The 22,672-nt window shown below is 35.9% G+C and overlaps 1 protein-coding gene across 2 annotated transcripts; it reads left to right on the plus strand.

Moving 5' to 3' along the window:
* The first annotated feature begins 1,686 nt into the window (after positions 1-1,686).
* Positions 1,687-4,142, plus strand: LOC145589566 (SNW/SKI-interacting protein A-like). Of its 2 annotated transcripts, none has more exons than XM_081646187.1 (2): positions 1,687-1,854; positions 2,083-4,142. In XM_081646187.1, exon 2 carries the CDS (start codon positions 2,153-2,155, stop codon positions 3,947-3,949), a length of 1,797 nt encoding a protein of 598 aa, XP_081502313.1. In that variant the 5' UTR covers positions 1,687-1,854; positions 2,083-2,152; the 3' UTR covers positions 3,950-4,142. The 2 variants fall into 2 exon arrangements, with proteins under 2 accessions (XP_081502313.1, XP_081502312.1); XM_081646186.1 differs by having other exon boundaries at positions 1,687-1,849.
* The last annotated feature ends 18,530 nt before the right edge of the window (positions 4,143-22,672 follow it).

The following is a 22,672-nucleotide window of genomic DNA, read 5'->3' on the forward strand; positions in this document are numbered from 1 at the left end:
AAGATAAAATAATAATATATGGTGCTTGCTTTGAGATTATAAATAGGAATTGCCTTCTCTTCCTTTTTTTTTTTTAAAAAAAAAAAATAAAAAATAATCTGTCTTATGTGTGGTTGGCCATACCGTTTGACCACTTATAAAAGAACAAAGTATCCCCTATAACACTGATCAAATAACCACTAGAGTCACCGAGTAACTTTTATAACACTAATCAAGTAAACTTATAACATTGGAAAAATAACCCCTTTAACACTAACCAAGTAACCCCTATTACACTAACAAATTAACCTCTGTAATGGCTGGCTACACCATATGGCCAACCACGTATAAGAACTTTTGTTATAAGAAATACTAAAATTGATTTTGGACCAAATTAATTTATATATATAAATATAGTTTTAAATTGATACTCAGCTCGTTAACAAAGAGTGAAAAATAATGCATAACACTAGGGGGTGAGCAAACCGGGTACCTGGTCAAAATTTTGAGACCCGGACACATAATTGATTGGGACCGGGTGCAAAAATTCAGAACCGGAATTGAAACCGGTACAACCGAGTTCTAAATTTTAGGAATTGGAATTGGTTCCACCGGGTACCGGTTCCCGTTCCGGATACCCACTTACATACATACTTGCTAATATAAAATATAAATTACAATTTTTTTTTGGTTTATTTTCATTTTTAGCGTTTAATACTTGTATGCATTAAGCTATTTTACTTATGTTAGATATTAATATTATTTATTTTTATTTTACTAATTACATACATTCAACATATTTTTGTTTTTTTTTTTAAAAAATATATTTAGTCCAATATATGTTGGGTAACCGAGTACCCAACCGGTTCCTGTTCCAAAAAATTGAGAATTTGAATTGGAACCGATTGTAACCGTGTCCATCGAGTCCAATTCCGATTCTAGACCCGCCGGTTCCTAACCAGTTCCGATTCCAATTCCGGATACCCGGAATTTTTGCTCACCCCTACATAACACGAGATTTAACCTAGTTAGGTCATTGGGTGGACACGTTATTTAAGAAAACTAAAAGTGGTCTATTTAAATATTTGTTTATATGTATAAAAGATTGTCTTTTCTATTGTTATATTACAAGAAAACAACGAGTGGGTGTGAGAGGAGAGAGAAAATATGGGGGAAAAAATATTTTTTTTATTAGTCGTCCCATTAGATTTAGTAATGTGGGACAGACGAAAATAGAAAATTGTGTCAAGTTAGATTGACTCTTGTAAAGTTATATGAATAATTCTTGTGTACAACTGGTGTGTACTTTAATTTTACTGAAAAACGGTCAGTTTAAGCGTAACTTTAACTATTTTTATGATAATTTTAAGCACTTAAAAGATAATTTTTAATTTGTAATTGTTTTGAATTTTACATTAATGTGTAATTTCTTATAGATATGTGATTATATACTAATATGATTAATCTAATATATTATAAGTTTTTTTTATAAGATATAATTTGTTTATATTAAAATAATAAACTTTGTAATATAAAGAAAAACTTTAAATACTTTTAACATGCTTTAAAAAAAAAAAAAACTTTTAACATACTACGTAACTATAATTTATTTTATAATAAATTAATGTATACCCGTTTGTAATTTGTACACAAGTTTATCAAGTTATATTACGGGTTTACGACTCGGAATATCATCCAAGCCAAGAGCTACTTAAAAAATATAAAACCTCTCTTTTATTTTTGCCCCGATTTGGATTTTTTTTAGTTGTAAGCTGCGCCGCTGCAATTTCTCCTCCCTCTCTCTCTCTCTCCTCCATTGAAGCGCACTCTGAATTCTTCGTTTTTCTCCTCCATTGACGCAGCTTCTGAGGTAAGGTAGTTCTGTTCAACCATTGAATATCAATTTCAAATTCTAGGGTTTATTTCCGCGCTTTGGTTCATTTAATTGTCGTTATAGTGTTTTTAGGGTTCGGATTATTGAACTTTTTTAGGTTATAAATACTCGAACAATTTAACGAGCATACTTTGATAATTAAGTCATATTTTCCCTTAGAATTTGGTGTTTCATTAGATTGATTATCTTTCGTTTTTGTTGATTGGCAGCATATTTGTCGAATCTAGAGATAAATTTGAGGTTTTCTGGAATTTGTTTGTTTGTTTGATTTATCGAAAGATGTCGCCGATGAAACTGCCACCGGCAAAGTCATCGACATCGACGCAATACGACCACACTAATGATCCGTGGTTCAAGAACCGATTTAGTGCTCAAGAGGATGAAAAGGCTTTGGCTGCTAAGGAATATCATGTACCTCCCTATTTAAAACGGGACGGGTACAAACCTCGAAAACCCGAAGATTTTGGTGATGGTGGGGCGTTCCCTGAGATTCATATTGCTCAATATCCTTTGGGAATGGGCAGGGATAAGACACCAAGTTCAAAGATATTGCCTGTTACTGTGGATAGTAAAGGGAATGTGGCATTTGATAATATAGTGAAGCAGAATGAAAATGCGTCGAAGATTGTTTATTCGCAACATAGGGATCTAGTGCCGAAAATTTTGAGGGGGGAGGAGTCTGATTCTGAGGAAGAATCGGAAGAGCTGCAGAAAGAGATTGAAGAGACTACAGAAGCTACTAAAGCTGCAATTGAAAAGATCGTTAATGTGAGGTTGAGTGCTGCTCAGCCCAAGAATGTGCCTAAGCATTCATCTGATTCGAAGTTCATCAAGTATAAGCCGTCGCAGCAAGCTCAGGCTTTTAATTCTGGTGCGAAAGAGAGAATTATTAGGATGGTAGAGATGCCGGTGGACCCTCTTGAACCTCCCAAGTTCAAGCATAAGAGGGTTCCCAGGGCCTCAGGGTCACCGCCTGTGCCGGTCATGCATTCTCCACCTCGTCCTGTGACAGTGAAAGATCAGCAGGACTGGAAGATTCCACCTTGTATTTCGAACTGGAAGAATCCTAAGGGTTACACCATTCCATTGGATAAGCGGCTTGCAGCTGATGGAAGGGGCCTTCAAGACGTTCAGATCAATGACAATTTTGCAAAGCTTTCTGAATCCCTGTATGTTGCAGAGCAGAAGGCTAGAGAAGCTGTTGCTATGAGATCGAAGGTGCAAAAGGAGATGGCGATGAAGGAAAAGGAAAAGAAGGAGCTGGAGCTGCGTGCTTTAGCTGCTAAGGCACGTTCTGAGAGGACTGGTATTGCAGCTCCTGTGGCTGCACCTGCTCCATCTGCTAGAAATATGGATATGGACGATGATGACATGAGATCTGATTATGTTGGCAGAGGAGAGAGAGAAGCTACAAGGGAGGCAAAAGAGGAGAGGGAAGAGAGGTTGGGGCGTGAGAAAATTCGTGAGGAGCGGCGACGAGAGAGGGAAAGGGAGAGAAGGTTGGAGGCCAAAGATGCTGCAACGGGAAAGAAGAGTAAGATTACAAGAGATAGGGATCGTGATATTAGTGAGAAGGTTGCTCTTGGTATGGCGTCCGTTGGGTCTGGAAGAGGTGAAGTCATGTATGATCAACGATTGTTCAACCAAGAGAAGGGGATGGAATCTGGTTTTGCTGCTGATGACCAATACAATGTATATGACAAGGGCTTATTTACTGCCCAAGCTACACTTTCCACTCTATACCAGCCGAAGAAAGATATGGATAATGAAATGTATGGCGGAGCTGATGAACAACTTGAGAAGATTAGGAACACGGAGAGGTTCAAACCTGACAAGGGATTCACTGGAACTTCAGAGAAGAGTGGTAAGAGAGAAAGGCCTGTTGAGTTTGAGCAGGTTGCTGAGGAGGCTGATCCATTCGGTTTGGATCAGTTTTTGACTGAAGTGAAGAAGGGTAAGAAAGCCATGGACAAAATTGGTGGCGGAGGTACAATGAAAGCAAGTGCTGGGTCTACACGAGAAGGCTATGATGGTGGCTCAGGGAGGAGCAGGATTGACTTCAACAAGGGGCGTTAATTCTGCATTTGTATTTTTTTTTTTTCTGTTACCTGATCCTGTTTTTGACCTATAGATGATCTGCATTTTATTTGACTGTATAATACTTAGCCTTCTCGGAAAGGCCACTGTTTAGGGTCAAAAAGGTTTAATATGGATCTTTGTTATTGTATCTTTAATCACAGTAATTTACTTATCCAAAAGTTTAGGTGCTTTACTTAATTGCAGAGAAAATTGATATAAGATTTCTTATCAGTGTCAATTATTCTATTCTGGCTACGATATTCCTACACTGCTAAAGACCTTTTTTTTTTTTTTTTTTTTTGGGTGTTATATTAATGATGCATTCAAACATACAGTGGAGAATCATACTATACACCCTTGAGAGTACAAAGTTGATGCTGCAGGCAAGAATAAATAATCTTCGCCTTTTGTATGTTGCATCAAAATTTGTTAGCAACTCCCTTTGTTGATCTTATAATCTTTTTGCAGCCACATGTGGATTTTGGACTAAATGTTCTTGGAGGAGATGTCATGTCCATACCTGATTAATGGGTAGGAGATATGTTATGGTTCAGCAGGTCAAATTGTTGACAAAACTGTATGCAGGAAGCTATCAAGAAACAAGTTGCAAGCCTCTATCACTGGCCCCAATCACTTGAAATTCCCGTTCTTGATACTTCAACGTAAGATTTCCTATATAGATGGGTGAGCTGTATATATATATATACATATTCATATATAGACACACACAAATTATACTAGACCTTGATGCATTTTGAAACACTATAAATAATTCAGAAGCAGATGTGTACCAGACTACAAGTAAGGCAGACAGGCAGTCTTGGTTATCATAGTTTACACTAGTATTCCATATTAAATGTTTAATATTTAACACCATACTTGTTTACCATTGTCTCCCCACCCCTCTAACCCCTCCTCCTCTTCTACCAGGATATATTCATCTCTTCCCCCTTTTTTTTTTTGAGGAAATATTCATCTCTTCCTTTTTTTTTTTTTTTTTTGAAACATATTCATCTCTTCCTTAACTCTATTAATTTTATTTCATTTATTTATTTATCCAATATCCATGCAGTGCTGCTGTACAGAAGCCTGTTGGCATATTACATGTGAAAATTATCCGAGCAATGAAGCTTTTGGAGGAACATCTAACCCATATGTTAAATTAAGGTTGACTCAATCGACTGGTGTAAAAAGGCCATAAAAAAAATATTTGTCAAGAAAAGGAACTTGATGTAGGAGTTCATAGGTACTACGCAGCGGAAAATCATGAATCATATTTATAAAAGTACCTAATCCCAAGAACACATGCATAACACACAAGACACATAATCATACCTTTGAAGCGTGAAATCCACGTTGCAATTTGATTGACAAATCAGGGAGAGAATAGAGCCCCAAGCATTGCTCCTCTACTTAGTCCACGAGCTTCGAACGAGCCGTCCACCAATACTAGATTGGTCGAGTGATTGAGGATAACCGCGATCACCACCTTTAATGGACTAACCGACCACCACGATCTACCACCACACTGGCGCCAAGGGAGGAGGAGAGAGCCGTGAGATATAGAGGAGTATGAGAGGGGTTGGTCTCGTGTTTGCTAATTAGGGTTTGATCACACTGATCAGATAATTGCATACTACTTAGCAAACCCTAGGCACCTAGTCTATTTATAATCACATTATAATTAGACAAGGGTTAGGAAGGCCAAAACCCTTCAATGCACTCCATGTGCCCGACCATACTAGAGGATGAGGCCCATCATGGGCCTTGTCCTCTCGTGCCCGATCTAGACCCTCTGTGTGACCTTATAGGATCCGTCCAATTGGGCTTTGGGCTATTTATTAGTCCAAAGATCGTTAGTACCTCTAGCTATGATAAAACGACGACCCAAATGTACGAACTTAATTATCTCCATAATTTGATCCATTTATATATCTAGTAATTGCACACGACGAAGACATAAATCCTTCAATCTCCCACTTGTCTGAGACAAGTGTGCAATATTCAAATTCCTTAAGTCAATATGTGTCGATTTGATAATATGATTGCATCACATGTCGATATCATATTAATCTACAAATTGTTTCTTGAAATCTGAGTTAGAATTACAAAACCAAATGATTACTGAGTAATGCATTTGAATGCGGCCACGTATTTTATGAATTCTCCCTCTTCAAGCGGCCATGACACATTTCCTAATTTAATAGGTAGACTCAATCCAATCTTGTGGCAACCAAAGCTCCCACTCAACTTTTGAAATAACCGGGAAACACACTTTATAATTTCCAGTTACGGGCAGACGTTTGAGTATACTATAGTTAAATCAATCATTGAATGAAATCAATGTTCCACTCATGTCAAAGGAATCAACTAATATATCCGAAGCTCTATACTTGAACTTCAAAGTAGGTTAATAGTTCGATCATGCATCATTCATGCATATCCAAGTGATTGACCGAGCATCTCTATGCCCCTATAGCCCATGAAACTGAGTTATCCAATCAATCTTACATGCTAGTCCATTTATTGAAATCATTTATGTCCACTTTAATGATTTCTAACTAGGAACTGGAATAATATATGGATTTTGTTCACCTGTGGGGTTTCATTCACCAAGTCATTAAATAATCAACCTGATGAGCCCATCAATCCATAATAATTTTGGACATTTTATTTAATTTCCAAAACCATAATTAAATAAGAGAAATGAAATTTCTATTTTAAACATAAATATAGTATATGCATTCCTTATGTAATATGTTTTCTCAAAACATATACAACTTGAATTACATAACTTGCTTCAATCCAAGTCTTTAATATGACTCTCATATCTTAGTCTATGGAAGGGGTTTAGTGATTTCTCACTCATAATAAAAATTTGCAGATCACGACATTCCGCCTGTCATTGATCTCATAAACGATGTGATATCTCATATCTATTCGTTTTGGATTTGTGATGTGACCCTGACTCCTTTGTTTTGGCAAAGGTGTCCTTTTAGTCACAGGAAAATTTGATCCAAACTCCCTCCTTAACTACTCTTACTGTAGCTAAATACACATATTCTGACACTGAGTATGCGGCAGTATTATGCTTTGAACTCTTCAAACTTACTGTACTTCTTCATACAGACATAAACATGCATTTAGATCACCATCTAAAGTCATCTTTCCTGTTTGGAAACTTGCATCCGTATTCACTTTTGACAACTTATTCACTTTTAACATCATTAGCTAGAAAAATTCCTTTAGTCCTTCTCAAGTACTCAAGGATTTGCTCTTTGCAACTTTCAGTATGCTTGTTCTGAATTTACTTGAAACTTGCCACACATGCACTAGTCATATGTAACATTTTGCTTTGTACATATCATGGCACATATAATGGACCCTTTTGCAAAAGCATAAGGTACACTATCCATACAACTCAACTCTATTAGCTTTTGAAAGCACTGAGTTTTACTAAGCGTACTACCATGAAACATGGGAAAATATCTTCTCTTAGAGTCTTGCTTCATGAACTTGTCAAGAACCTTATAAACATAAGTTTCTCGATTCATTCCAATCATTCTTCAAGATTCACTTCGTGGATCCTAATTCCCAATATGTACTCAACATCTCTTAGTCTTTTATATAGAAACAACTCTCTAACCACTGCTTGACTTATTCAAGCATTGATATGTCATTTCATATGAACTGTATGTCATCTACATACATGACCAAGAAGACCAATTGCTCCCACTAAACTTCTTGTCTCTACAAGATTCCTTTTTCGTTCTTTGAGGAAATCAAACTGTTTGATTGCCTAATCGAAACGAATGTTTCAACTCCCTTATGCTTACTTCAATCCATTAAATGAATTTCTGAAGTTTTCAAAACTTTCTGTGAATTCTGGATTTCAAAATTCTTAGGTTGTATCATATACATACCATCCATCAAGAACATTTCATGAAGGTGATTTTGATATCCATAACTAGAATAATCCGAATAGGCTTACGCATCTAATAGGTTTGACCCTATTTGTAAGACTATCATGGACTAACACATCTTTACAGACATGGAGTCCATTCTGGATTCAATAGCCTTAAGCTATTTCCTGAGTTGGCACTTATCCAAAGCTTGCTTGCAGGGCATGGGTTCTAACCATTCCAATAGGAAAATTTTAGAATCCACCTTTTCTCAAGATTTCAACAAACTGTTTGTTTTGATCCCAAGTAACCTACAATAGGTATGAGCAACAATAGAATTATTCTCTTCAAATCTTTGAAGCCTTTCATTCAAGTTGGGACGATAGAAGCATCGCTAGTGGAATTAGCTTGCTTCGACATATGGTTTATCAAATTAGTTGATTTCATATGCCTTCGTCTCTGATGTGGTGTTATCCACATCCATTTGTTGCTCGTCTCGAATCTCATCGAGATCTAAATTTACTCCCACTTGGCTTTGTAGGAAGAGATTTCTTTCTATAAAGACATTATCGCGAGCAACAAACACTTTGTTTCTACGCGATTGTAGGAATAATACCTCTTAGTTTCCATGAGAAAACCCATGAAGAACTATTGTCTGATTATGTCATCTTTGTAAACATTTTACATCGACTTCATAAACCTTAATCCTATTTAGAAAAGATAAATTTTGGAACATTTCCGAATCATATCTCTTATGACATCTTTTCTACTGCTTTGGTTAAGTTTTCTGTTTAGTATATTCACAATTGTTGTTGTAATGCATATCCTCAAACGATATTTGTAAATCATTAAAGCTAATCTAGGATCGAACCATGTCAAGTAAAGTTTGATTCCTTCTTTCTACATATACTTTAAATGTAATGTTTCTGGATTGTGAACTAATTCAACAATTCCCTTTAGATGATCATTTACTTTTTGAGTTAAATATTTATCACAACAATCATATTGTGGTGTTAAATTGCTTATCTCAAAATGATTTTACATTTCATTTTGGAATTCTTGAACTTTTCAATGATTCCAAGCTTTACTTCATTAAGTAATTATCGATATATTTACTTAAATCGTTAGTAAAAGCAATAAAATTGTTAAATCTCTTTGCTAATTCTTGAACTTATGGTCCACATACATCATATGTTTGTGTTCTAAAAGGTCATTTTAGCTCTTTTACCCTTCAACTAAAAGGCAACTTGGTCATCTTACCTCACCAAGCATGACTTCTAATTCTCAAGTGATTCATAATCATATAAGAATAAGAGTCCGCCCAATATAACTTTGGATGTGCAAAATGGTTTATGTGACCTAATCTTACTTTGTTATAAGTAAGTTTACTTTAAATCATCTAATTTTGCTTTTGTGATATACTTATATCAATGTCATAAAACAAAATAACTCATATCTAGCAAAATGAAAACAATTTATTACGTTGGTCATGGATCAACATTTGTCCAAGCCAAGTAAAAACAAATCAGTATTCAAACTAACACTGAAAATTATCTCATCAAAAATTGGAAATTGTTCTAAAATCATCATAAAAATTCAGAAATTAAAACTATAAAGCTATCTCTGGCCACTCAAACACTTCTAGTGCACCTTCAAGCTCCATTTCCATGCTAGCCTCACTTCTTTGCAGCTTCTGCACAACATTAATAATGTTAAGCACTGCAACTTGGTATCATATACCTAAGTGAAAGTTAAAATGTTTATAACATAATACCTGAGGTTGATGCTCCATTCTTCTTGAGGAAGTCAAGGTATTTCTGGCAATTGCGTTTCCAATGCCCCTTCTTCTTGCAGTAAAAGCATTCACTTTCACTTGCAGCTTTGGGTTTTGGACTTGCCTTAGGCTTTTCAGGAGCCTTGGCAACTTGCTTGCCCTTGCTCTTGGCACTAGCCTTTTGCCCCTTTTTCTTGAACCCCTTTCCCTTTTGAATCATAAGAACTTCCTTCTTAGGTTCCTTAGGGATTTTCTTTTCAGCACTAACCAGCATTGCGTGCAATTGATTCATAGTCTTTGCAGTCACAGTCATGTTAAAATTCATGATAAACTAGTTAAAACTTTCTGGAAGTGAATGGAGAATGATGTATGTTGCCATCTCATCACTATATGGGTGCCCCAGTTTCTCCATACTTTGAATAAGGCCGATCATTTTGAAAACATGATCATGAACTGTGGCACCCTTCTCCATCCTACAATCCAGAATCTCACGGTGGAGCTCGTACCTTTCAACTCTAGCTTGTTTCTTAAACAAAGCTTTGAGTTCTTGCATGATTATGTACGCATCCTGATCCTCAAAACGTTTTTGAAGACTAGGTTCCATGGTAGCAATCATCAAGCAAGTGATAGGCACAACTCTATCATGAGCTTCCTTGTGCCTCTTGACTTCTGCCGTAGTTGCATTTTCTGGAAGAGGTCCTGGAAATGGGGTGTCAATGACATCCTCTCTACCTTCAGATATCAGAACGAGCCTTAGCATTCTTTCCCAAGTGGAAAAGTTTTCTCCTGTCAACCTATCCTTCTCAAGGAATGGTCGAAGATTGTAAATGTTGTTGTCATTGTGATTACGGCTACCCATCTATGTCAAAATAAGGCAAAGTTTAATAATTATGTTTAATTTAACATTAAAGTACCATAAACGATTAATTAGGTAACTTTAAAGCACTTTATTCAATGATTAAATGATCCCAATTGAATTTTAAGTGATTCCAAGACCCTTTATTCGTGCAATAATTGATCGGACTTTGGCCCTACCATCAACCATTACATTTTCAAGGTGAGTAAACTCTTTACTGATTACAACTCTTGTAATTCTTGGTTGAATAATTAATCATCACATGTTTAATTATTTCCCTTTGCTTCAAGGTTCTAAACTCTTTAGGTAACCTTGTTGAGCATAACCAATTAAAATTGTAAATTTTGATTTACCCCAACTTCCCAAAGATATAATATGACACCCAGCTTTGGCATGACCCATCATAAAAATCGAAGGTTTCATTGGGTTTTTAATTGGAAAAGCAATCTCAATATTTATGGGACCTAGATTCATTTATGTTGTGATTATATAGTGAACTCTAGCGCATCATCAATCAACATAAATAAAATCTAACATGCATAATCTACAAATGCAATAAAACATGACATAGTATGGCCCCTAAGTCCTAAGAAAACTAGAAATGAAAAGCTCCCACTTGAATCATCATGGATCTCCATCCACCTTGCTCCTTTGGACCTTTACTTCATGGGCTTCTTTGGACTAACACTATTTAAATAAATAATCTATTTACTTTAAATAAAAGTTACAAAAATACTTAACGGTACGCAGACCGTATTTAGATAACAAAAATACATCACGATGCGCAGATCGTATTTTAGAATCTATGGGCCATACTAGTCTATATACAGCAACATAATATCATATATTATATAAAAGTGCCATATAATAAATCACTCAACATGCTTGTCTATACTACAACATCGAATGTTCATGATAAAGTCAACGCATTTCCTAAAATATCTTATATTTTAATCATAATTAGATAATATCATATATTATTCATGACCGTTTATAAAATATCATATATTTAATTTAGTCGTGAGATAGAATCAAATCATATTTTAATCTAGAAAGATAAATCATATTTAATCTTCCATGATTATCCTAACAACTTTAGGAGATTCTATCCTAATTATTAGCCAATCAAATAATTTTAAAATCAATTATCACATTATTTAAATCAATTATTATCCTTTTGGAATATGCTCAGAATATCTTAATCAATCTTATCCATAATTAACCACTTTAATTAGGATAATTACCAATTTAACAACTTTAAATATGGATAATATCAAATATAACAACTTTTGAATATTTGATTTTATCCTAAAATAAAAGATTTTATCCAAATAAAACCGATTTTATCTTTTAAAATAAAAGATCATATTTTCAAAATATTTTATTTTATCCAAAATAAATCATATTTATCTTGAAATAATTTTAAAATAAAATAATAATTTTTTTTTTGAAAAACCGTACACCACCAACGCCGGCCACCGTGGTTGGCTAGCCGAAGCTAGCCACGGTGGCTGGCTGCCAACAACAGCAACTGCTACAAGGGCAGCAGCCGTGCAACGCTTGCACGCTGCTACCCACAGCCACCACCGACCTCCGCCCTCCCTTCCCCTCCCTCTTGGGCTGCCACCAGGTCGGCAGCCGCCGTGGCTGCGCCACCCAGCAGCGGCTGTCGGCCTTAAAACAGTTTTTTTTTTTTTTGTGTTTTAATTTAATTAAAATAACTTTTATTAAAATTAAATTAAATCAGTCCAAAAGATTACATTCAATCTTAAAATTAGGGTTCTTCATAAAATTAATCCCAATTTAATTCTAACTTTTAAAATTAAATTGATGATCATATACGAAACACTTTTATGCATAAATCAATCCGATTAAAATTATGAATTATAAAATAAATCGAATTAAATCAAAATCAAGCACAGAAATCATATTTTAGGGCTATAAATTTCGAAAAAATTCGAAAATTAGGGTAGGGGGTTCGAAAATTTCGAACATATTAGGGCTAAAATTCGGTAATCTTCATGGCTAGTTGAGCATAATTAAATCACATTTAATCGATTCCAAAAGTTTAATCACATTAAAATAATAATTGAACCATAATTAAATTAATTTCTCCCTCTTAATTGATTGTAAAATTAACATGGACATCAAATAATCGTATTATTATGATCTAGCGCGTTCATGCAAGAGGCTAACTGATACCACTGTAGGAGTTCATAGGTATTACGCAGCGGAAAATCATGAATCATATTCATAAAAGTACCTAATCCCAAGAACACATGCATAACACACAAGACACATAATCATACCTTTGAAGCGTGAATTCCACGTTGCAATTTGATTGACAAATCAGGGAGAGAATAAAGCCCCAAGCATTGCTCCTCTACTTAGTCCACGAGCTTCGAACGAGCCATCCACCAATACTAGATTGGTCGAGTGATTGAGGATAACCGCGATCACCACCTTTAATGAACTAACCGACCACCACGATCTACCACCACTACGAACCACCACACTGGCGCCAAGGGAGGAGGAGAGAGCCGTGAGATATAGAGGAGTATGAGAGGGGTTGGTCTCGTGTTTGCTAATTAGGGTTTGATCACACTGATCAGATAATTGCATACTACTTAGCAAACCCTAGGCACCTAGTCTATTTATAATCACATTATAATTAGACAAGGGTTAGGAAGCCCAAAACCCTTCAATGCACTCCATGTGGCCGGCCATACTAGAGGATGAGGCCCATCATGGGCCTTGTCCTCTCGTGCCCGATCTAGACCCTTTGTGTGACCTTATAGGATCCGTCCAATTGGGCTTTGGGCTATTTTATTAGTCCAAAGATCGTTAGTATCTCTAGCCATGATAAAACGACGACCCAAATGTACGAACTTAATTATCTCCATAATGTGATCCATTTATATATCTAGTAATTGCACACGACGAAGACATAAATCCTTCACTTGAATCCAGTGTGCAATGAGGACTTTAAGCTAATTGTCAAGGATCTTGAAACCTAAGTTCTTGAGCTACAAGTATATGACTGGGACAAGGTTTTCTTCTTAAACTCCTCTTAGACTGTCATGTTTTTGTTTTCAGTCATAATTATTGCCTTACTATAGTACATTTTTAGGTTCTAAACATATTGAATTATTTACCCTTGCTACACAAAGAAAATATCTATGCAGGAGTATCAATGATTAATTGATTGTTACTTATTAATCAAACACTATTAGACATAACCTATACCATCAGTAGACCTGTTAAAATTATGAAATGACAGCTTTAGAAGATAATCCTAGAATCATAGACACTGATCATGTTATTACATTACAGTTCTAAAAACTCTTATGATACTAGTAATTTAATAGTATAAATATCCAAGTATGTAGTATATGAATGTTATATTGTTATTGAACTATTATATACTTCGTATGAAGTAAGTCTTTTTTTTCTTTTTTTTTTCCAAATAGATATTGTGAAATTGTATGGCATTGCAGTGCACCAATTTTGATAATCAAAGCTTATTAGATGAAAGGGTTATATGCACAAAAGCTGAACAGCAATAAATTTAAGATTTGCTTGGAGAGTTGAAACACTCTGTACTGAAAGTCGAATAGCAATGAATTTCCAAAATCTCCAAAACACTATAAGCAGAGATGTTGGTCACAATTAATGTTGTGATAATTCTTTCTGTTTATATATTTGGAATTCTCTTATTAGATGTCAATATCTGTATAGTAGTAGTAGTAGAAGGCTTTAGTGGAGTTGGTTGTGCATGGATGTGATTATGGTCATCCTGTTAGCCTTTTTTTATGCTCATCTTGTTAGCCTTATTTTTTCAAAATCGGTAATTTTAATATTGTTATTTACTTATTTCTGATTTTCTTCAGACTTCACTGATATTGGAGACACGCTATTGGGTTATTCTTGAGAATTTTATTTATGTAGTTCTATAATTTGTTGTTTACTTTATATTGGAGTAATTCTCAGCTGCGAGCTACTAGAGACAAGGAAAGCTCTAGTAAAGGTGTAATAATCATTACCCTCTATGGCATGACATAAGATAACATGCATCATCCATTTGGTAAAGGCATGAATGTAAATTCATGTATAAGGCTTGTTTCAGAAGCTTTATGTGGGGCATGTGATGACTTTGAAATTTGTAAGTGTCTCTTTCAGTTTGGACTGTCAAACTTCCTCATTTTAAACTGTCGAACTCTCTCTCCTCATCTCTCTCTCTCTAGAGCAAGGGTACCTTAAAGTGAGAAGTGGTTGGTATTTCGTCGTCGTGGTGACCGGAATTAGTGGTTATTATCGGCGGTTTAGCGCAATTTGACGGTGGTAGTTTGTCATCGTGTGTTTGTTTGTAGCAGAGCAAAACTAGGTATGTATTTTTGGGTACTTTGTTAGATTTTTTTATAAGATTTTGTTTGATTCTTATTAAGTTATGGTGGTGTTTAGTTTAATTAGTTGTTAAACCCAGAAGTTATTGTGTCAATTGATGATTGATTAGTGTTGATACCCTAGAATTCGGAAAATGTTGAATATTTTGGTTCGGTGGTTGTTAATATTGTTTAAAAGCGTGGAATTTGTTTTTACATGTTGATTTAAATGGTATGATACCTTATTATTTGTTTATTGTTGAGTTTTGCTGGCATTTGGGCGTTATCTATGTTGTAAAACGTAAAATTTGTTGATGAATGTTGATGAAAAGGGTTTGGTACCGTAGAATTTGGAAAATGTTGAATATTTTGGTTTTGTGGATGTTAATATTGCCGTCGAATTAGTTGGTACATGTTGATTTAAAAGGTATGAAACCTTATTATTCGATAATTGTTGAGTTTTGGTGGCATTTGAGGCTTGCTTAATTATGTTTTAAATCGTAGAATTTGTTGATGAATGTTGATGAAATGGGTTTGTTACCGTTGAATTTGGAAGGCAGTTGATTTTGTGGTGGGTGGTGGTGTTAAATTTTGCTGAAAACCCTAGATTATGTTGCTTAATTATAATTATAAGGGTATGATTTTGGGGTAGGGATTTTTTTTGTATTGAAATTGCTTAGTATCTTATTTGAAAATGGTAGAGTTTGAAATAGGAATTGTGAACTGTGGTTAGTTAATGGTGATATTTATGTTCTATGATCATGTATAAGTTGGGATAAATGTCATTGTAGTTGGTATATATGTTGATCAAAGTGGTTGGTACACCATGGTAGAAAGTTTGTGTTGAAATATGTGTTAAGGTTGTGTATTTGTTTTTTGCTTTATGGTAGAAGTAGGAAATGTACTGGAAAAGTCATGTGAAATATTTGTGTGAGTAAATATATTTGGCAAAAGTTATGTGTGTGTCTACGTGAAAGATTTGTTTGACAAAGTTGGTTTTGTCTTGTATGAATTGACGGGGTTGCTGTGTAATTGCAGGTTTACTGACATGGTTCGTAAAAGGAATTCCCCTGTAGTTGGAAGCAGGGCAAAACTTGGGGTGAGTTGTTGAATTATTTTCATTTTTAAGCAATATTAGTATTGGGGTTGTGTTGTTATGTTCCATATTTAGTGTTGAGGGGATTAATGTGATTTTTTGTCCTTGTTGTGGTAAAAACAGTTGACTATGAATGAAGTAGTGAAGGGGTGGCTTGGGGTCTCAGCGAAATCAAAACATGGTGTGGCTAGAAAAAGTAGTGGTTGAAAGAAGACCAAAAAGAAATCGAAATGGTGAACCAATTGTGAATCCTCAACTAAGTTACATGGAGCAATTGATTGCTGAAGGCTTAGGGGGACCTGTTGGATCGGATGAGGATGAAGAATCACAACATGAAAGTAATGGCCGTAGGGTGAGTGAGGATGATGGTTCTGAAACTGGAGGAAGTTACCAAGCATAGGATCAATATGTTGATGTTAATGATGTAGAAGATGAATTTGTGACTATAAAGAGTAAAAGATCAAAGGGTAAAGGTGTAGTGGAGAGCAATAGGCGTTCTGCATGTGATAAGCTCGCAAAGTGAAGGCAGCGGTGTTGGGGAGACTTACTGATCCACAGCAGCAGCAGAAACAACAATAATTGGTAAGGGTTTGAGTAGAATAGTTGGTGATTTTTATTTTGAAAATGATTTGTTGGTAAGCATTATATTTGTTGTTTGTAGGCACCTGATAATCGACCCTTGGGAGTTATTATAAAGGAGAAGGAGAGGGTTGTTGAAACCCAAGTGTTCAATTGCGCCAGGAGGGTATGTGTAGTGTAACTGTTGGTATTAGTTACTTATTTACATTGTGAAGGGTTGTGCATATTGTAATTTGTTAATTATTTACATGTGATGATGGTGTGTATTGTTTTGCAACACAGCCTGCGAATGTGGTTTGGCGCGTGGATGCAGTTTCAAAGCTGATATCTAAATTGGATGAATCAGGGGTCAATGTGGTGCAAGAGATGGGCTTTGGTGCACTACTGAATCTTAAAATTAATCAGTTAGATTAGAAGTTTTGTTATTGGCTACTGACAAGGGTCGATCCAGATAGCAATTTATTTGCACTTGGAGATGGGAAAGAGCTGCCTTTATGTCCTTTATAGTGGAATTTAGTGCTTGGAATTCCTTATGGGCGTGCCATAGTGCCATTGGTATGTCATGGGGTTGATGAAAATATGCAAGCAAGAATTAGAGCGAAAGGAGGATGGTTTGGGACGGTAGATGCTAGTGGGAGGACACATTTATCAATTGGAGAAGCTGAGAAGGCGTTTGTCATGAAGTTGGATGAAACTAAAGGAAAGTTAAGAACAGAAGAAGATGTTTTGCATTTTAAGTCAGCCTTCCTTTGTTTTAGGGCAGCTAGTATGCCCCACCACTGATGGGGGGAATATGTCAATATCTTTGCTTCCAGCAGTTTCCGTTGCCGCAGAAGCGCAAAATTATAACTGGTGTGATTTTGAATTTGATTGGTTGATGGCGTATATGTCGAAGTTTAAGGTTAAGTTTGATAAGGATGGATTTGTGTCTGGCTGCGGTGGATGTACATTATTTCTAATGGTAAGTGATCTGTTTTGTTGTTTACATGTTTTGTAATAAGAACTACTGTTGTAGTAGCTATTCAATTGTTTTTGTAACTGGTGTAGATTTTTTACATTGATCATTTGAGTTTGACTCCGTTCTTTTGGAACGAGACTCCTCGGATCAATGTGTGGACACAATCGGCAGTTTTGGGTGTTACTGAAGCTGGTCAGAAGGCCATTAGTGATTTTGGGAAGCTGAAGGTAAATTAAAGGTTAATGTAATAGTTATATTTTGTGTTATTGAAGGTGAAGATGTTTGATTTATGAAATTTATTCCAGTCTATTGATGTTGTGTACGGATAGAGGCATCCTCGTATAGCAAGGGATAGAAGGATTCCACCTAATTTGATGGGGAAGTCTAGTGAGGATGTGATATTACGGAGGGTAAGTAATAGGAAAGTAAAGGTTTTCCATGGATTTGGAACATGTAATGAATTTTTGATTTTATTTTATGTTTGCATTGTTTTTGTAGGTGTTGAGAGTGCTTGATCCTCGACTGGAGTACATTGAAACGTTGTTGGAGAAACTGACCAAGAAGAAGCGTGCTAAGGCTTCTGGCCCTTCTGAAAGAGTTGTTGAAGAAGTTAAAAAAGAAAAAGGTTTGGAGGAGCCTCTTGAGGAAACTTTAAACAGAATAGTAGCAGAAGCTATTCTTTGTGATGAAAATGGTGTTGTAGGTGACATGAACAATGAATCTGCAGTAGATATTAATAATGAAAATTTAGTAGGGGACAATGTTGGTGATGGTGGAGATGGAGGTGATAGGGAATTGAGCAGGGAGAACCTTGAGGTAGATGGAGGAGGTGGCCATGGAGTAGGGTCAAAGGGAGGAAGCAAAGAGAATGTTGAGTCAAAGGGAGGTGCTGGCCATGGACAAGGGTCAAAGGGAGGGAATGAGAATGTTGAGGTAGTGGGAGAAGGTGCCCCTAGAGAAGTGTCAAAGGCAGTAACCGAGAACGTTGGGGCATTGGGAGAATTAGGTCATAGTAAGGTGGCTACTATGAAAGCACCAAAGGAAAGGAGTTCAAGTAATAAAAGGGTTCATGATGAAGTTGTTGTACCTGCTGAAAAGGCTAGGATTTTGGGAGGGGAAGCGAGGAAGATTTTAACAATGATCAGGAATTCCAGCCCTAGGACAGAGAAGAACTGGTAAGTTAATAGGTAAATATTGAATTCATAATTTGTAAAGATCTTAAATTAGTAGGTAAATATTGATTTTATTAGTAAACGTATTTTTCAGGGGTATACCATTGATCGAGTGCCAGGGCATGGATGCTACAACGGCGGACTATCATGGAGTGTTGTTCATGCGAGATAGGGTAAGCTCCCAGTATGCGAGGATGGCTTCTAAGCTGTACACTTGTGAGTGGGCCAAAGAATTTGAGGGAAAGAGCAGGAGGATTATGATTGATGTAACTTTTTCGGTAAGAAGAAAATTTATTATGCTAAAGATGTTCAAAATGTGATGGGGATTTAAAATATTGCATGACATTAGTTATTTTTGATGGTGGATACTTTTTATTAATTTATTGGTAGGAATATCCATATCCGTTACTAAAAAAGTTGTGTCAAAACATTAATTGATATCACAATTTTATTGTTTGTGGAACTCGAAACATGAAAAAAAATATAAGTTGGTCTGTTTGTGGAACTTTAGAGCATTGGAGAGTAGGTACTTAAGTGTGATTTTTTTTATTATGGGCGTATGTAATTGTATGGTGATGCAATATCATATTATTAGGGTTTTTCAAATTATGGTTGAATGGAATTGTAGAAATTTTTTCTTTTCTTTTCCCGTATGTTTTTTTGTTTATTTGTTTTTCCCTTTGCTGTGAGTTTCTGCTGGTCATGGGAGGATTTCTCGAAGACTATTGGTGTATTTATTGGAGCACAATCCTTTTTCTTACCTCTTTAAGCTGCATAAATCATTTGATTGCCAAAACTAGAAGACAGGCTAAGAGCCTTGGGTAAACAAAATTCTTTTTGGCAATCTAAAAAGCCTTGTGTGCATATGTGGCAGGAACGTGTGATTGGGGGTGAGGAAACAGTAGAGGTGGCAGCAGCCAAACATGGGGGGAATTTGAAAGGCGTAAGGTGCAAAAATATTGCAGTGGTAAGTATCGTTTTTTTGTGAAGTAGTCTTGGATACGAAATGTTGTGGTGTCTTATAAAGGAGCTTATGTCCATCGATGCAGTTGTTTCTTCCTGTTATTGAAAAGGAACACTGGTGGTGTGCTGCGTTTGACATGATTGTGAAAAACATATATGTAATTGACTTCATGGCGAGCGATGGTGCAATCGAGCATAGTGCACTCCTGTTGAAGCTGGTAAGACTCATACACTTAATGAAAAATAATTGATAATGTAAACTGCTGGTGTTCATCATTTCCCCTTGCGTTGTGTAGGCGTCTGCAGTTGATGTGTTGTTGAAGACTTTTGACAAGTCCTGAGCATCGCCCATCGTAACAAAGTGGCCCATCAAAAATGTGGAAGTCAAGCAAACTGACAAGTAAGTTTGGTGGTTTAGAAAGTGTTTTCCATTACATTATACCATGTTTGCTGCTAATTTTTATGTCCTGCACTGTTATGTGCGGCCAAAGTTGCAGAATTATTATGTTGTATATTAAAGAATGTGCTTATGGCTTCATGGAACGATTTGTCGTGGTAAATATCTTGCACACATCTTGTTTACATAAGTTATGATAGTTGTTTTGATAGCATAGTTAAAAATGTTAATGTACCAATGTTCTATTTTGTAGAATAACAGGAGAGCTTGAAAGATGCTAGGGACGATCTACTGTTTGACGATTTGCACAGCGATTTCAATGAATTGAAGCCAAAATTTGAAGAACTGGTTTATGATGTTAAGGAGTTGAAGTAGTGTACATCTGATTAGTTAATGTGAAGAACCGGTCTTTTTTTGTTGTGTAAAAAGTATTAGGGTATTGGATATTGTGAAACTGAACTGATTAATTAGTCTGCATTTTTTGGTGCCGTGAGACATTGTTGATCAATTAAATCAACTAAGTTGGAGCTTGATTATTTTGGCTAATGGCTTGATGTGTAATCGCCATTGAATATTTGGTAGGTTCAAGTTGTGTTTTTGTTGATAAGACAATGATTGAATTATACATTTTATGGGTAAGGCATTATCTAACTTGTAGTGTTAAAGAAAACATATCCTCGACTTGTTTGTATAAGTTGTTATATTGTTGGGATTTTTTTCATCATGTACGTTTGATAGTATATGTGCTAACTATGTTGGTATTTGCATGTGATAATGGTGTATTTGGTATATTTGTATGTTTTACCAAGTCAATGTTAATATATATGTTGAATATGTTGGTATTCAGTGACAATTGAAAATTTCTTCCCCCACATTTAGTCCTTAACCCCACACAACGTGTGAAATAGAAGTAAAAATTAAATTCATAGGTACAATGACAATTATGAACCAAGCATAAACGTACACTCTAGTACATTTACTAGGAACTAAAATTAAATATAAACTCCGCTACTATACCATTAACTAGGAATTAAACCTAAACATAAACTCCGCTACTACATCATTAACTAGGAACTTAACCTAAACATAAACTCCGCCACTACATCATTAAATAGGAACTTAACCTAAACATTAACCCCGCTACTACATCATTAACTTGGAACTTAACCTAAACATTAACTCCGCTACCTACTACATCATTAACTACGAACATAAACGCTGAAAACGCTACGACATTAACTAGGAAATAAACATAAACATTAACTCTGCTACTACAATAACTTGCCTTCCATCACTCGGAAACATCCTCATCTGATGAGGTATCAAACATCGACTTACCCTAAATTGAACGAGCTCCCCTCTTAGTAATCAATTTCACCATTGCAATGTCTAGTTTTGTGTGAAAGTCTTCTGGTAACTCAAATATACTTGGCGGCTCCGTCAACAGCAAATCCATCCTAATCGGGGGTTCAATTCCGTTGTGGTATAACATTTTGTTCCGGAAAATCAAGTAAGCCTCCTGGTTTTCCCTTAGTTCACGACACATATCCATAGTAGAAAAGTGGATCCAGTCGAAAGTGATGTCAACCTTTTCTTTTATGGTTGAGAACTTTCTTCCAAGGACTAATAAACCCCATGGAGCAGATTAATGGTCGTTCAACTTGTTCATAATCTCATCGTACCAAGTAGTCAAAGGCATGAACAACGTTAATAAACGAATCAAGTGACGGTAAAATACCGGTTTAGCAATGCACTTAATAATGGTCTCCCTTAGCTTCTTCAAGTTAAAACTAAAGGCCATCTTAAAAACATCAAGTAAGTAGAATAAGAAGCAATATGCTTCTTTCCTAAATTTCCTCGCTTTTCGTAGACTTCATGGAGTGAGATAAGGTTTGGAAGGGTCAAATTGAGTACCTGAAATGCCCTCTAATCCACTACGAGCAAAACCTGCTAGTAGATGACTCACCATCAAGCGTGATGATATTTCCTCCACGGCTAATGCACCAATTGTGTCCTTCACGTCTCTCTGTGTTGGTTCCTTTAAAAAGTCCATAACGGTCAAAGCATAGTTGTATTCTTCCTCAATATCTTCTTCATGACGTCGTGCTTTGGCCTTGTTTTCTTCCTCAACTATAGCTTTTCCTTTTTCCTCATAAGATAGCCGTCGTCTAACAGCTACGGAACGAGGAGGCAAGTCCTTGTTGTGGTCGTGAAAACCATGGTCGGGTGGAGTGTACTCCATTTGAGGTTTTTGAAGAGAAAGGGTTTTAGTTGGAGGAAGCTTGATGTTGGTGTAGGATGATAAAGGGCGTCCTTAAAAATATACCATGAACTCACTCTCACTCAATTGAGACTTCATTTAATAAGGCTATTGGGTGGTTGAAATGGATATTAATATTTGTGTTAAATATATTATGGTTATTAGTCATTCGTAAGTCAAATCAACTTTGGCAATGCACGACACTACTCAAGTGTAGGTCTTTCATTATCCAAACAAAATGTTTTTTTAACACCAACATATATAAATTTTATATACCAACATATTTAGAATAAATAGCAACCGAAGAAAAGTACAGATTGAACGTCAAGTACGATTAAATGCCAAATTGTAAAATATTGGGTTTTGGCTATAAAGGAAACA

This window comes from Chenopodium album, chromosome 17 (assembly GCF_948465745.1).
Source record: "Chenopodium album chromosome 17, dcCheAlbu1.1, whole genome shotgun sequence".
In the NCBI taxonomy this organism is placed as follows: Eukaryota; Viridiplantae; Streptophyta; class Magnoliopsida; order Caryophyllales; family Amaranthaceae; genus Chenopodium; species Chenopodium album.

Coding starts and splice junctions, on each gene's coding strand:
- LOC145589566 (XM_081646187.1), top strand. CDS start 2,153: ATGTCGCCGATGAAACTGCCACCGGCAAAGTCATCGACATCGACGCAA.